Here is a 14,559-nt window from a genome sequence, read left to right on the forward strand (position 1 = left end):
GATATTTTACACAAAAATGGAAATTCTGTCATCAGTAATTTACCCTCCCCTTGTTCTAAATCTCTCCTCAGATGAACACAAAACATGATATTTTGAACAATATAGGTAACTAAACCATTCTTGGTCCACAATGAAATTCCATAGCATTTGTTTCTTCTGTTGAAGTCAGTGGGGACTATTAAGTTTTTGATTTGCTTTGTCCTTTAAAGTTATCATTTGTGGTCAGCAGAAATAAATAAAAAATAAATAAAAAAATCAATCAACAACTTGAGGGTGAGTAAATGATGTATACACCCCAAAAATCAGGGAAACACCCATACACTACGGCCAATTTAGTTTATTAAATTTACCTATACTGCATGCATTTGGACTGTGAGGGACATGCAAACTTCACACAGCAATGCCAACTGACCCAGCTCCAGGACATGATAGATTCGCCTCTGCTGCTGAATGAGGGTGTTTCAACGATTTTTGGGTGTATTCATCATTTACTCACCCTCAAGTTGTTGATTTATTTATTTATTTCTGCTGACCACAAATGACTTAAAGGACAAAGCAAATCAAAAACTTGATAGTCCCCACTGACCGTAAACAGATAAAGAGAAAAAAAATACTATAAAAATGTGCACTTTTAGCTGCAGGATTAGTCTTTTATGCGAGTTGTTAAGGTGCATCACATTTGCAAATTTGGTGGGCAAATAAGGTCCATTTTACATGGTCAATTGTGCACTGATGTTCATCAGTGTGCTTAATTCTCATGCTCAGAAACTTGCAAAAGAGTCAAACTCTTGACCACAGATTTCTACTGAAATAACAGTAATAACGCAATAATTAATATAAATAAGTTAATGTCTGTAATATCTCAATTTGGTCAAATGTTCCAGGAGTGGAGTTCTGAAATGTCTGAACTGTGCTTAGACTCTATATTAGTCATCTGTACTTACCTGTGGCCTCATGCCTGATACAGTCTAATACCAAATTCACACTCAAATAAGCCACAGAAACACTTTTGAAAGAGGCATTTGTATCTTCACACACTACCGGTGCTGTTCAGAGAAGTATAAATGCATTTACAGAAGAATTACAAATGTATAATATGATTTTAAGACATATGGTGATGTAAAGACACCTTTACAGTGTAGGATACTGCTTAAGTGTGTGTATCGGTGCATTTTTACATCATGTAAATATTACAAAATACAGAGCTGTTGTTTTCTCACCTCTCAACAAGATTATCAAGGAGGATTAAAGCTCGCTCTGTCCAGAGCAACCTACAATGAACAAACAAACAAAAAATAAAATTAACCACATATTAACATGAGCTGACAGACAACATTTATCAGTTGAGTGGTCACAGCATCACCTGAATTAAAAACTGGGCAAGGACAATGTATGTTTAAGGGGTTTGTATTAATGTTTATTAGCATATATTACTACTATTATTATACAAAGCTAGCAGATGTTACAATTCTTATATGTATAATTTTTAAGCTTATATTTAATTGCTGTATGACATATATAACCGATTAAACATTAATATTAGCATCTAACATTATCAGGGTTGTGGTTTCATCCCTGTATGTTAGTATAAGATGTAGGGAAAATGCAATTTTCAGGGCCTTCAATATAGTACACACAAACACTAATATTAACATTTACCTTTCAATAGATAATAATCAAGTACCTTGAAATGGATCATGAATCCTCTTGTGGTAAAAGATGATGTAGTAAGCTTCTGCTCTGCTCTTGTCCAGGAGGATAACTTCCTCACGTTGCGATCCATTCCGCACCCTCTAGCGGCGAATAATAACCAATAATAATATAATGCTCGGATTCCGTACTTCTTGGGAAAACTAGCAACTTCCTGAACAAAATGTAGCACATATATGTGTCTATATTAGTATTTAGTTGTTACAATATAGTTTCCTAGCGAAAGGACAGTGTTTAAGACAACATAACATACCTTCAACAAGACTGGACGCGACTCCGGTTTGATGTCTCTGCTGGGTCCTAAAGACGAGAATTACTGCGGAATATCTCAAATACGTGTATCATTTCCTCCATAACAACTGTAGAGATGAACACGGAGGTAGAGAAAGCGTTTTTATCCGCATATAGATCGGCTATGAAGCGCGCACCCTTGTATCATCAATAATTAAGAGTCCAGGTGAAACAGATATAAAAAAACACGACACGAGGAGGCAATTTGATTAAAAAAATAACATTACTGCATTAGAGCTTGCATAAACTTTATAACGCAAGAGCAGCATCACGTGCGCATATTAATACAGCGGTTCTGTGTCAGATGATCAATCAGTTGACTGTTGAAATTTCAAAATTGTAACCCAACTAGTTGAGTTATTAAATAAATAACCCAATAAAAGGTTTAAAATAACCCAACAAAGCACCAAATATTTTTAACTCAACCATTGGGTTAAATAAATAACCCAACGTTTTTTAGAGTGTATAATAACTCATTTCTAATAACTGATTTATTTTATCTTTGCCATGATGACATTAAATAATATTTTACTATATATTTTTCTAGACACTTCTATACAGCTTAAAGTGACATTTAAAGGCTTAAAACTAAGTTAATTAGGTTAACTAGGCAGGTTAGGGTAATTAGGCAAGTTATTGTATAACGATGGTTTGTTTTGTAGACTATCGAAAAAAATTAGCTTAAAGGGGCTAATAATTTTGTCCTTAAATGGTGTTTAAAAAGTTAAAAACTGCTTTTATTCTAGCCGAAATAAAACAAATAAGACTTTCTCCAGAAGAAAAAATATTATCAGACATACTGTGAAAATTTCCTTGCCCTGTTAAACAAAATTTATATATATCCACTGCAGAGTGGATGGCAACATCAACAGCCTGAGGTATCAAGACATTTGTGCTGCCCATTACATTACAAACCACAGTAGAGGGCAAATTCTTCAGCAGGATAGCGCTCCTTCATCATACTTCAGCCTCCACAGTCCTCCAAGCTCATGGGAGTCATACAAAAATCAAGGCATAATCATATTTTATTTTGGTAAAATAAGCATAATCTAAAGGCCTTTGCCTTTCATATAAGCCACTTCTGATACCAAATGAAGTCAAGTTATTATTTGTTGTTCCTAAAACTTGAATAATTGACTTTTGTCAGGTAGTGTATTGTCATGTTCTGCAAATACAAGTTCTAAAAAAATTATATATAGTATTATTATGATTTCTCGTCTAAAACTAAAACATTGGCATTGTTTTGTCTAGAAAATAATAGGATTTTTTCTGAAATCTTATGACCTTTTTGTTCTATTCTGCAAAATATGCTAAATATGCAAATTTATTTTAAATGTGGAGGAAATGTAATGAGCAGTTTATAGAATAAAACAAATATTATGTTTTACTCATACACATAACCCATACCACTAATCCAGAGACACTAAGAAATTTCAAGTGGTCTCTTGATTTTTTTTCCATAGCTGTATGTCCTCTGCGGTCCTATATGTTTGTGCTTGAGGTATCATGTGAGAGTCTCTTCTTATATCCAAGCATGGAAAACCACATTGTTTTGTGGGAAGTGGTATTCCCAGCACGTATACAAGCAACTCCACACGGTCAGATCAGGGAAGGTCATCCTCTGTTCTCTTTAGTGCAGTTTTCAACTGGTCATCTGTGAGAAGACCTCAGCCGGCACCCCATCTGACCCATGGGGAAGCAGCCACCACAATTTATGGGAATATTTACGGAACATTTTCCTCCCAAAGGAGAAATCTGTCAGATTCAGCCTGGTGGTTTACTCAGCCGCTCCACTTGGATTTGTCATCAATGTGTTTGCCAGCTATTTTTGGGGAAGATGAATGTCCTTTGGAGAGTTAAATTAAACTTTGTGAAATTCAGAAAGGATGTCATGAGTGATTGACCTCTCTCGTTGGCTGTTTGATATTTTGGTTATCTGGCTGTTCTTTGGAAATCACCATCCCCGTTCTAAAAAGTTGGGACAATTTGTAAAATGCAATGAAACCAAATATACAGTTCAGTAGTTTGGGGTCAGTTTTTTTTCATGTTCAAGAGAAACACATTTTCAAGAAAATTATTTCGTTCATCAAGGCACTATTTATTACATGTAAAAAAAAAATAGTCAAATAGTTAAATATTTATTAACATTTTAAATTACTGCTTTCTTATTGTATGTAGTTTTAAATAAATTATTATTCCAGTCATTATTGCTTTCATTATTATTATTATTATTATTATTATTATTATTATTAGAGTGATTTCTGAAGGATCATGTGACTCTGAAGACTGGAGTAATGAAGCTGAAATTCATCTTTAAATGACTGGAAGAAATTATTAAATTAAATGATCAACTACTGTTGAACAGTTATTTTATAGTGCAATGACATTTCACAACTGTACAATTTTTACTGTATTTTTGATTAAATAAATGCAGCCATGGTGAGCAGGAGAAGTTTATTTTAACACACCTAAAAATCCTACTGACCCCAAACCTTTGACTGGTAGTGTATGCAATTTTTTTTAGTGCTGCATTTGATGGCTGTAACTCACTCCACAAAGTAGTGATAAAGGCAAAATAAAAGTGTAAAAAGTTATATCATAAAAGTTCACATTTAACCTAGTGAACTGAATTATGGCTCATAATTTATGAAACAATAAAATAAAACAAACCAATTCTCGATGCAAAATCACACATATTTTTGGACTTTCACCAACTACTGTTGCTAATACAACAACTTATATACAAGTAATATACAAGTTTTTTTTTGTTTTTTTTTACAAAAATGGGGTATATTTGTTGGTTATATTTGTTTACCCTTTGCCATTAGATGAGGTGTGAGAAATCTGTAGTTATTAACAGTGTTGGTTATAGCATATTTAAACACATTAAGTAGCACTCATTATGTAATCAGATTACTTTTTAAAAGTTACTTATAAAGTAATTCATTGCTTTTGCATTTACAAGAATATATAAACTGTAAACATCTTTTTATTTCAAAAAGGTTAATTTTCCATCCAGTTTCCATCTGCCTGTGCTTTATTCACTTCACATTATTATTTAGTAGTAGTAGTAGTAGTTGTTGTTGTAGTAGTAGTATTATTAGTAGTATTAGTAGTATTAGTAGTAGTAGTAAGGCAAGGCAAGTTTATTTATATAGCACATTTCATACTGTTATGGGAAGCAGACGGACAAGGAAGGTGAGTGAATTATTAACAATGTTTATTTTCAACACATGAGCACATAAGGAGAACGGAGGAGAAGTGAGTGTAGTCCGGTTGTGCGGATGATCCTTGGTGGCAGGCTGGATGACTGATACTGAGGGAGACCGAATGCACACACCAGAGGGCTTGCGGGGAAGACAGACTGATGACAAACACAAGGCAGACAGGACACCGGGAACACTGGACAAACTAGGAGAGACAGAGAGCAGATAAGTACAATATACTGAGATTTGAAATGCTAGTGATTACCAGGAGGTGTTCACTCAGAGTCCGCTTCGTAGGAACGAGACCGGACACTGAGTGAAGTGAGGTGTGTGCTTATATAGTGACTATGAGTGATTGGGTGCAGCTGTGTGTGGTTAATACTCAGGTGATGGTGATCTTTGCGTGATGCTGGTGGAAGAGCCTGGCCAATCCGTGACATTACCCCCCTCCCCAGGGCCCGCTCCTGAGGGCCTATACCTCCGACGCCGTGGTGGTCTACCACGTCCACGAGGTGCTGGAAACTCGGGGTGATTGGAGTGGAACTCTTCCATAAGTGCAGGATCTAATATATCTGATCTGGGGACCCAAGATCTCTCCTCCGGACCGTATCCCTCCCAGTCGACAAGATATTCCAGCTGACCACCACGACGTCGGGACCGTAGAAGGTCCTTGATCTTGTAGATGGATCCGACTTCCGACATCAGTGGGGGAGGAGGTTCCTCTTCATGGCCAGGCTCTGTGGAGGGAATCAAAGGGTCGTGAAAGGGTTTGAGGAGTGAAACGTGGAATGTGGGGTGGATCCTATATTGTGGTGGTAACTGTAATTTAAACGTGACGGGGTTGACCTGCTCCAGGATGGTGAAGGGACCAACAAATCTGGGACTAAGTTTTCGGGAGGGCAGTCGCAAGCGGATGTCTCTGGTGGAGAGCCAAACTTTCTGCCCCGGCGCATAGCTTGGACCTGGGATCCTCCTCTTGTCGGAGACCTCCTTGGCTCTGCGAACTGCCCTCTGGAGATGGTGATGAGCATCGTCCCAGACCCTCTCGCTCTCCCGGAACCAGTAATCCACTGCGGGGACATCAGAAGGTTCGCCATCCCAGGGAAATAGTGGAGGTTGGAAGCCCAGAATACACTGGAATGGCGTAAGTCCGGTGGTAGGTTGCCGCAGGGAATTCTGGGCGTATTCCGCCCAGCCCAGAAACTGGCTCCAGGAGTTTTGATGACCGTGACAGAATGTTCTGAGGAACCGCCCCACTTCTTGGATCTTCCTCTCTGTCTGGCCGTTGGTCTGTGGATGATAGCCAGACGAGAGGCTGACGGTCACACCTAGGAGTCTGAAGAAGGCTTTCCATAGTCTGGAGATGAACTGGGGTCCTCGGTCCGAGACTATGTCTTCAGGTAACCCAAAGCATCGGAAGACATGGTTGAATAGGGTTTCGGCGGTTTCTAGGGCTGTGGGCAGACCCTTCAAGGGAATCAGACGGCAGAATTTGGAAAAACGGTCGACAATGACTAAAATGCAGGTATTACCTTCAGATGATGGTAGATCTGTCATGAAGTCAACTCCTAGGTGTGACCAGGGGCGGTTTGGGATGGGCAAGGGATGGAGTTTACCTGCAGGTAGATGGCGAGGACTCTTTGACATAGCGCACTCTCTACAGCCTTGAACGTATCTCCTCACATCCCTCGCCATGTGCGGCCACCAAAAGCGTTGGGATAGCAACAAGAGGGTGTTGTTGGTCCCGGGATGCCCTGTGCCCAAAGATGTATGGGTGGAATGAATCAGATCTACCCGTTGGTTTTCAGGAATGAAGCGACGATTGTGGGGACAGCCCGGCGGAGTCCTGGATTCGGGAGTGGCGATGACTGTAGGAGCGGACCAGGTGATTGGACAGACCGTGATCTGTTCTGGGAGGATTCTGGCTGGGGTCTCCATGATTTCCGGCTGCTCATATATACGGGAAAGTGCGTCCGCTCGGATGTTCTTTGACCCAGGTCGGTAAGATATGGAGAATTGGAATCGGGAGAAGAACAGGGACCATCGGGCCTGACGAGGACAGAGTCTTTTGGCTTCCTTGAGGTACTGGAGATTTTTATGGTCTGTAATCACCTGGAAAGGATGTTTGGCTCCCTCCAGCCAGTGTCGCCATTCTTCCAGGGCAAGCTTGATAGCCAATAGCTCTCGGTTTCCGATGTCATAGTTTCTCTCCGCCGGGCTGAGCTTCCTCGAGAAATAGGCGCATGGATGGAGTAATGGTGGTGTACCTTGATGTTGAGACAGGATGGCTCCCACTCCAGTTGTCGAGGCATCTACCTCGACCACGAACGGGATTTCAGGATCGGGGTGAGTCAGGAGTGGAGCTTGAGTGAAGGATTGTTTGAGGGTTTGGAAGGCTGCATCGGCTTCGGGAGGCCAGGAGAGTTTCTTGGGGTGGTTTTTGAGTAGGTTGGTCAGCGGAGCGGTAATGAGACTGTAGTTGTGGATGAATCGTCTATAGAAATTGGCAAATCCTAGAAATCGCTGGAGTTCTTTAATGGTTGTTGGTTTTGGCCAGGAGACAACGGCAGTCACCTTCCCCTCGTCCATGCGAACCCCTTTCTGATCAATAATGTACCCCAAGAACTGAACAGACGGTAGGTGGAAGGAGCATTTTTCAGCCTTGAGGTACAATTGATGGTCTCTGAGGGTTTGTAGGACCTCCGCAACGTGGTGGCGGTGTTCGGCCTCACTCCGGGAGTAAATCAGGATGTCATCAATATAGACTATGACGGAGATATGGAGGAACTCCCGGAGGACTTCGTGAATGAAGTTCTGGAATACGGAGGGGGCGTTGACCAGACCATAGGGCATGACCAGGTATTCGTAGTGTCCTGTAGGGGTCACAAACGCCGTCTTCCACTCGTCCCCCTCACGTATTCTGACCAGATTGTAGGCGCTGCGGAGGTCCAACTTCGTGAAAATCTTGGCGGATCGTAGTTGTTCCAGGGCCGCAGGGACGAGAGGAAGGGGATACCGGAACTTAATTGTTCCTTGATTCAGAACTCGGTAATCAATGCAAGGACGCAGCCCTCCATCCTTCTTGGCCACAAAGAAAAAGCTTGAGGCAGCGGGTGACGTGGACTGGCGGATATACCCCTGACTCAGTGCTTCCTGAATATACTCCTCCATGGCCTTATTTTCCGGAAGGGACAACGGGTAGATCCTACCTTTGGGCATAGGAGCGTCTGGCAGCAGGTCTATGGCGCAGTCCCATGGCCGATGTGGAGGTAGCTGGGAAGCTCTCTTGGGGCAAAAAACGTCTTCAAATGCGGAGTAGATCTTCGGGATTTGAATGGATCGTTTATTGACTGGGCTTTCGACAGACGTGACATAGATGGTAAGTGGTTTCTGAAGTTGAACAGGTAGGTCGGGAAAACATCTGGTTTTGCAGTCTTCACCCCATTTCTTTATTTCTCCTGTGCCCCAAGAGAGGATGGGATCGTGCTTCACCAGCCACGGGCGCCCTAAAATGATGTCCATGGATGCACCCTCCAGAACCAGAAATTGGATCTCCTCCTTGTGGAGCAATCCCACTTGGAGATAGATAGGCTCACATTTGCGATGGATACGTGCCTGGGAATGGATTGCGTTGGTTATGGGTTGGGTCCGGTCTTCTGTTATGGGAAGCAGACGGACAAGGAAGGTGAGTGAATTATTAACAATGTCTATTTTCAACACATGAGCACATAAGGAGAACGGAGGAGAAGTGAGTGTAGTCCGGTTGTGCGGATGATCCTTGGTGGCAGGCTGGATGACTGATACTGAGGGAGACCGAATGCACACACCAGAGGGCTTGCGGGGAAGACAGACTGATGACAAACACAAGGCAGACAGGACACCGGGAACACTGGACAAACTAGGAGAGACAGAGAGCAGATAAGTACAATATACTGAGATTTGAAATGCTAGTGATTACCAGGAGGTGTTCACTCAGAGTCCGCTTCGTAGGAACGAGACCGGACACTGAGTGAAGTGAGGTGTGTGCTTATATAGTGACTATGAGTGATTGGGTGCAGCTGTGTGTGGTTAATACTCAGGTGATGGTGATCTTTGCGTGATGCTGGTGGAAGAGCCTGGCCAATCCGTGACACATACTCAATGGTAATTCAAAATGCTTTACAAAAACAAAAATAAAAGAGACAAGAACATAAAACTGATTAAAAGACTTACAAATTATTAAAACAGATTAAAATGTGTTAAAAACAGGTTTTAAAGGAATGAAAATGACAAGAAAGACATAATAGTGTGATCTATCAGATGTAGCACAGTGCTCATTTAGTAAAGGCACAGCTAAACAGATGTGTTTTCAGTCTTGATGGGACTGTACCTAATGTTGTATCTGACCATTTCTGGAAGCTGATTCCAGCAGCGGGGTCTGGGGAGGGGCACAGTAGCTGAAGGCTTATTCACCCTGCTTTGAATGAACCCTTGGAATTTTTTTACTTCTAATTAGTAGTAACATGCTAGCCTAGCCCAAATGAAAAATGTAATGCAAAAATGGTAAGACATCACTTTCCTATTCAGTAAAATTTTTAAAGAAGTAATGTGAGACTGTATATTACTTTTAATCTGCAAGTGCTACAGCAGTATGGTTTCATAGGCACAGAATGAATATGCTTGACTGGTCTGCCTGCAGTCTCATATGGAATATTTCTGGCCCATCATGAAGATCGGACAATGACGGCCACCGACCATTGAACAGCTTAAGTCCTGTATGTCAGACTGGGCAAACTTTTTTCAGTCAACATCCTAGCATTCCCAAACTTTCCCAAAATTTGAATAAAAGGAAAGTTGATGTAACACCATGTCAAATATCCATCTGTCAATCAAATTTGGGTATATTTGCTGAATACAATTTATTTGGTCAGTAAAAAATATGAAAATAGGGGCAGCACAGTGGCGCAGTGGGTAGCACAATCACCTCACAGCAAGAAGGTCGCAGGTTTGAGCCCCAGCTGGGTCACTTGGCATTTCTCTGTGGAGTTTGCATGTTCTCCTCGAGTTGGTGTGGGTTTCCTCTGGGTGCTCCGGTTTACCCCACAAGTCCAAAGACATGTGCTATAGGTGAATTGGGTAAGCTAAAATTGTCCGTAATGTATGTGTGTGAGTGAATGTGTATAGATGTTTCCCAGTGATGGGTTGCAGCTGGAAGGGCATCTGCTGTGTAAAACATATGCTGGATAGGTTGGTGGTTCATTCCGTTACCACAGATTGATAAAGGGACTAAGCTGAAAATGAATTTGTCAAAATAAAGTCAAAATGACTTTACTGCACGTTATAAAGTGTTCAGCTTGTTTGGAATTGGTGCCATTTTGTTTCCAGAAGCTGTTTTTTGTTGTAAATTGCATTATTTTGGGGTTTTATTTCAGTCTCTTGTTTACGTCTGCTTTAGCCTGAAGAGATTATTTATCCTGAATCGGGCTAATATCTCAGTTCAGTCCCCTAATCACTGTCTCTCTGATAGGGGCTTCAGCCCAAGAAATCTTGGCGTGTGGGGAGGGTTGAGGGCAGTTGCAATAGAAATAAACTCTCATTTCCTGCAGTCATGGGAATATGACCCCACCTTAAGCCCCTCTGCATGTGCTACAAATCCTTCTGGTTTTCTCTGTCTCTGGACATCTCAACAGCATCTCAAAATTTCCCTCTCAGTGCCATTTCTTAAATATCTTTGTGTATTAAAGGGCCATGAAACTCACCTTAGAATTATGAGGTAAAACATTTTTCAGTGTTTAAACTTGTTAAACAACTCATTTGCTCATTGTCTGTTTTCTTTTAAAGTCTTTAAATTTAATATTAAGCCTTGAAGGGCAAATACTTAATTTAATTACTACAATTACAACAATAAATATTAACGTATTCATTACATAAATTAACATGTTAATTACATATTAATTACACAAGTTAACAGCTACACTGGATAAAATATTTAGCACAGCCTTGAACTTGAATTTCAACAACAAAAAATATTCATCCTAAAACATTAACTAAATGCAAAAAATAAATAAATAAATCTCAAACATCAACATATTGTTACAACACCGGTTTTTATTTTTAAACTAAATTAATTAGCAGACTGATAGTATTTCTTGAAAAGTAATGCTTCTATTAATGATCTGCCAGATAGAACCTTAAATTTCCTAGCAAAAAATGACTTTTCAGAATTAGAAGGTTCCATCTGCATTTGCCCTGTTTTTTACCCCAATTTGCAAATGTAAGAGAATTTTGATCATTTAAATGATCATTGAGTACATTTAGGGTCTCTGTCATGTTGATGTATGAAAGAGAACTGTTACACACATATTGTTTGTTATATGGAATGCATTAACTGAAGCTAAATATCTCAAAATCATTTAGAACGCAGATAGAACCTTATAATTCCAAGGCGAGGATATACACGAGTTACTGAAAACTGCAATAGAACTAATAGAATTTTTGTTATATTGTTTGTTTTTTTATTTTTCTGTCCAATTTTTTTAAAATATCATATTTATTGTATGTTTTTTTTATTTTAAAACACAAAGAATACAATCACATGATGACTGCTGACAACACAAACACAAAGAACAAAAGACCAACAAAATAAAAAATACCATGAATAATACAAAAAATAAAAATACAAGGAAAAAAGTAAATAAATAAATGAAACGTCGTCAGTTTAATTCAGTTTTGCAGATAACCACAGCATCAATCATAAACAAGGGAAAGTTAAAAAAAACACTTTATACAATATCACATCAGAAAAATAATAAAAATAAAATGAGAGAGATACACATCTCACATCTCTTACTTTACTTTTTACTTCTCTAGAGTTAAAGAAAATAACAATGAGGAAATCATCTTTATAGTTATGACAAAAACAAAGTTGAAGCAACATCACAAAATATGAAAAATATGCTTAAATTCCGAGTGATGATTGGCTGCAGGAGAGTATGCAGTGACATCATCAGATTTTGAGTGTTTCACCACATTTATTTGAAAGGAAGAATTTCTTCAATCCAGTCACCGCACATTATTATGAATAAGATTTCATAATATCTCCTTCATAATAGAATGATCAAATTATAACGCATGAAACTCATTCATTCCTTCAATTTCCTTCAACTTAGTCCCTTTAATCATCCGGGATCACCCCATTGGAATGAACCCCACACTTATCCAGCATATGTTTTACACAGCGGATGCCCTTTCAGCTGCAACCCAGTACTGGGAAACACCCATACACACTAATTCACACACATTTAGTTAATCAGTTCACCTATAGAGCATGTGTTTGGATTGTGGGGGAAACCGGAGCACCCGGAGGAAACCCACGCCAACACAGGGGGAACATGCAAACTACACACAGAAATACAACTGAGCCAGCTGGGACTCGAACCAGTAATATTCTCATTGTGAGGCGACAATGCGAACCACTGAGCCTCCGTGTCACCCACATGCATGAAACTGATTAGATGATTTTAGATAGTAGTTTTGACTCTTCTGTCTTCCCTCATTATAAACATCCAGAGACACGATTCAGACCAGTCAAATTATGTCTGCCAGTTGGAGGCACAACAAAAAGCCACACACTTACCAGCACACACACACACAAACACACACACACCTGGAGGGGGTTTCATGTTATAAACCCAACTAGGTTATTGGTTTGAGTTTTAACCCAGTGAGCTGAACCAAAACATCAAGGTTATGAAAACACCCGGACAAAGGTGTTTTGGTTCAGGCATGTTTTCAGTTCAAAATTCAGAAAGATTATTTTTCTCTGGCAAATTTAAGGATAATTCAGACTGTTATTTGGACAGGAAGTGTGTTTGCTTCTAATTTCGTTTTACTGTCTTCACTAGATAGAAGGTTGTGCTTACTCTGCAGCTCTGTGCCCATTCTTAGTACTTTCACTTCACTCTCTGCTATCTAAATGAATGTGTTTTAAGTTTGGAAACAGAGTACTTGTTACATGGTTCTGTTTAGGCATTTTTGTTGTGGAGCACTCATTTTTTTATGTGTGGAAATGTATAATAAATCTCATATTCTATAAGCATTACAATTTGATACATTATCATTTATGTTATGATATACATTATCATTATGTTTGGGCTCAGTAAGTTTATTTGTGATTTATTTAAATTTTTATTTATTTTCTTTCAGCAAGATAGAAAGCTAATAGGGTATATGCACAGCTAGTTTCTTCCGATACTGATAAACCGCTGGTGAACGGTTAATGTGGCTTTTTTCAATTTTATACGGTTCCTTTTACAGCATCGACGTTGTAAAGTAATTACATGCACCCATCAGGATTAGCAGGCTAGCATAGAAACTCCTTTCTTTTTTAAAGAAAACAGACCTTAAAAGCAGCGATTTTGAAATGGCATGCAGTTTACCGGAAGCACTTGACCTAGGTCCTTCCTAGGACCTAAGTCCTTCTGCATACTTCTCCATATACCCTATTCAAGAAGAACTGACTAAATTGATTGACATTTTGTAAACATAATGGGTTATATTATATTATATTATATTATATTATATTATATTATATTATATTATATTATATTATATTATATTATATTATATTATATTATATTATATTATATATAACGTATGTATGGCATGTTTGTGTGTATATTAATAGTATTTAATTGAAAATTATAAGTAGGAGTATGTTCTGAAGGAGCATGGTGCTGAAGACTGAAAATGCAGCTTTGAAATCACAGAAGAAAAAATCATCTTAAAATATATTCAAAGAGATTTTAAAAGTTATTTGGATTTCAAGAGTTATTTTAACACACAATAATATTTGACACTTTTTAAAAACTTTTTTACAATACCTTAGTGATTATTGACTGAATCTTGAATCTCATTTTTTTTCTCAAATTACATTTTGTGTTTTTTTATTTGTGTAATGTAAAAAAAATGTCTTTTTTCATTTTTCTATGGGTCTTTTTATAACAGACAACTTTTTTTTTCTTCAGAGATTCGTAAGAGGAGGAAATCACTACGGAGAAAATTTGACTCCTTCTCCAAAGAAAAGAAAGATCGAGGTAAGCACCTTATTTTCAAATTTCACATAATAGATAATAACAAAAAAAGCAAAAAAAAAAAAAGTTTTGTCTTTGTGAACTGTAATGCTGAGTTCAGACTGCATGATTTTAGCCCTGATTGACTCGCCGACGGGTTTTGAGAAATCGCAGACAAATGGCTGAAATCACAAATCGGTCCTCGTTCATGTGAGTGACAATCACACAATGTGAACGATCAAAGATGCCATCTGAGGGAATCGCGGATGAGTCGCTGACACCCGTCAGATATTTGGCATGCT

At 39.0% G+C, this 14,559-nt stretch overlaps 1 protein-coding gene across 3 annotated transcripts in view; it reads left to right on the forward strand.

The window, feature by feature from the left end:
• The window catches only part of arhgap36 (Rho GTPase activating protein 36), a 106,864-nt gene that overhangs the window by 50,900 nt on the left and 41,405 nt on the right, over positions 1 to 14,559 (forward strand). For all 3 annotated transcript variants that reach the window (XM_056462122.1, XM_056462123.1, XM_056462124.1), the window contains exon 3: positions 14,213 to 14,281. In XM_056462122.1, coding sequence (XP_056318097.1) covers positions 14,213 to 14,281 — 69 coding nt within the window. The remainder of the gene's footprint in view (positions 1 to 14,212; positions 14,282 to 14,559) is intronic.

The sequence above is a fragment of the Danio aesculapii genome, chromosome 7 (genome assembly GCF_903798145.1).
Source record: "Danio aesculapii chromosome 7, fDanAes4.1, whole genome shotgun sequence".
In the NCBI taxonomy this organism is placed as follows: domain Eukaryota; kingdom Metazoa; phylum Chordata; class Actinopteri; order Cypriniformes; family Danionidae; genus Danio; species Danio aesculapii.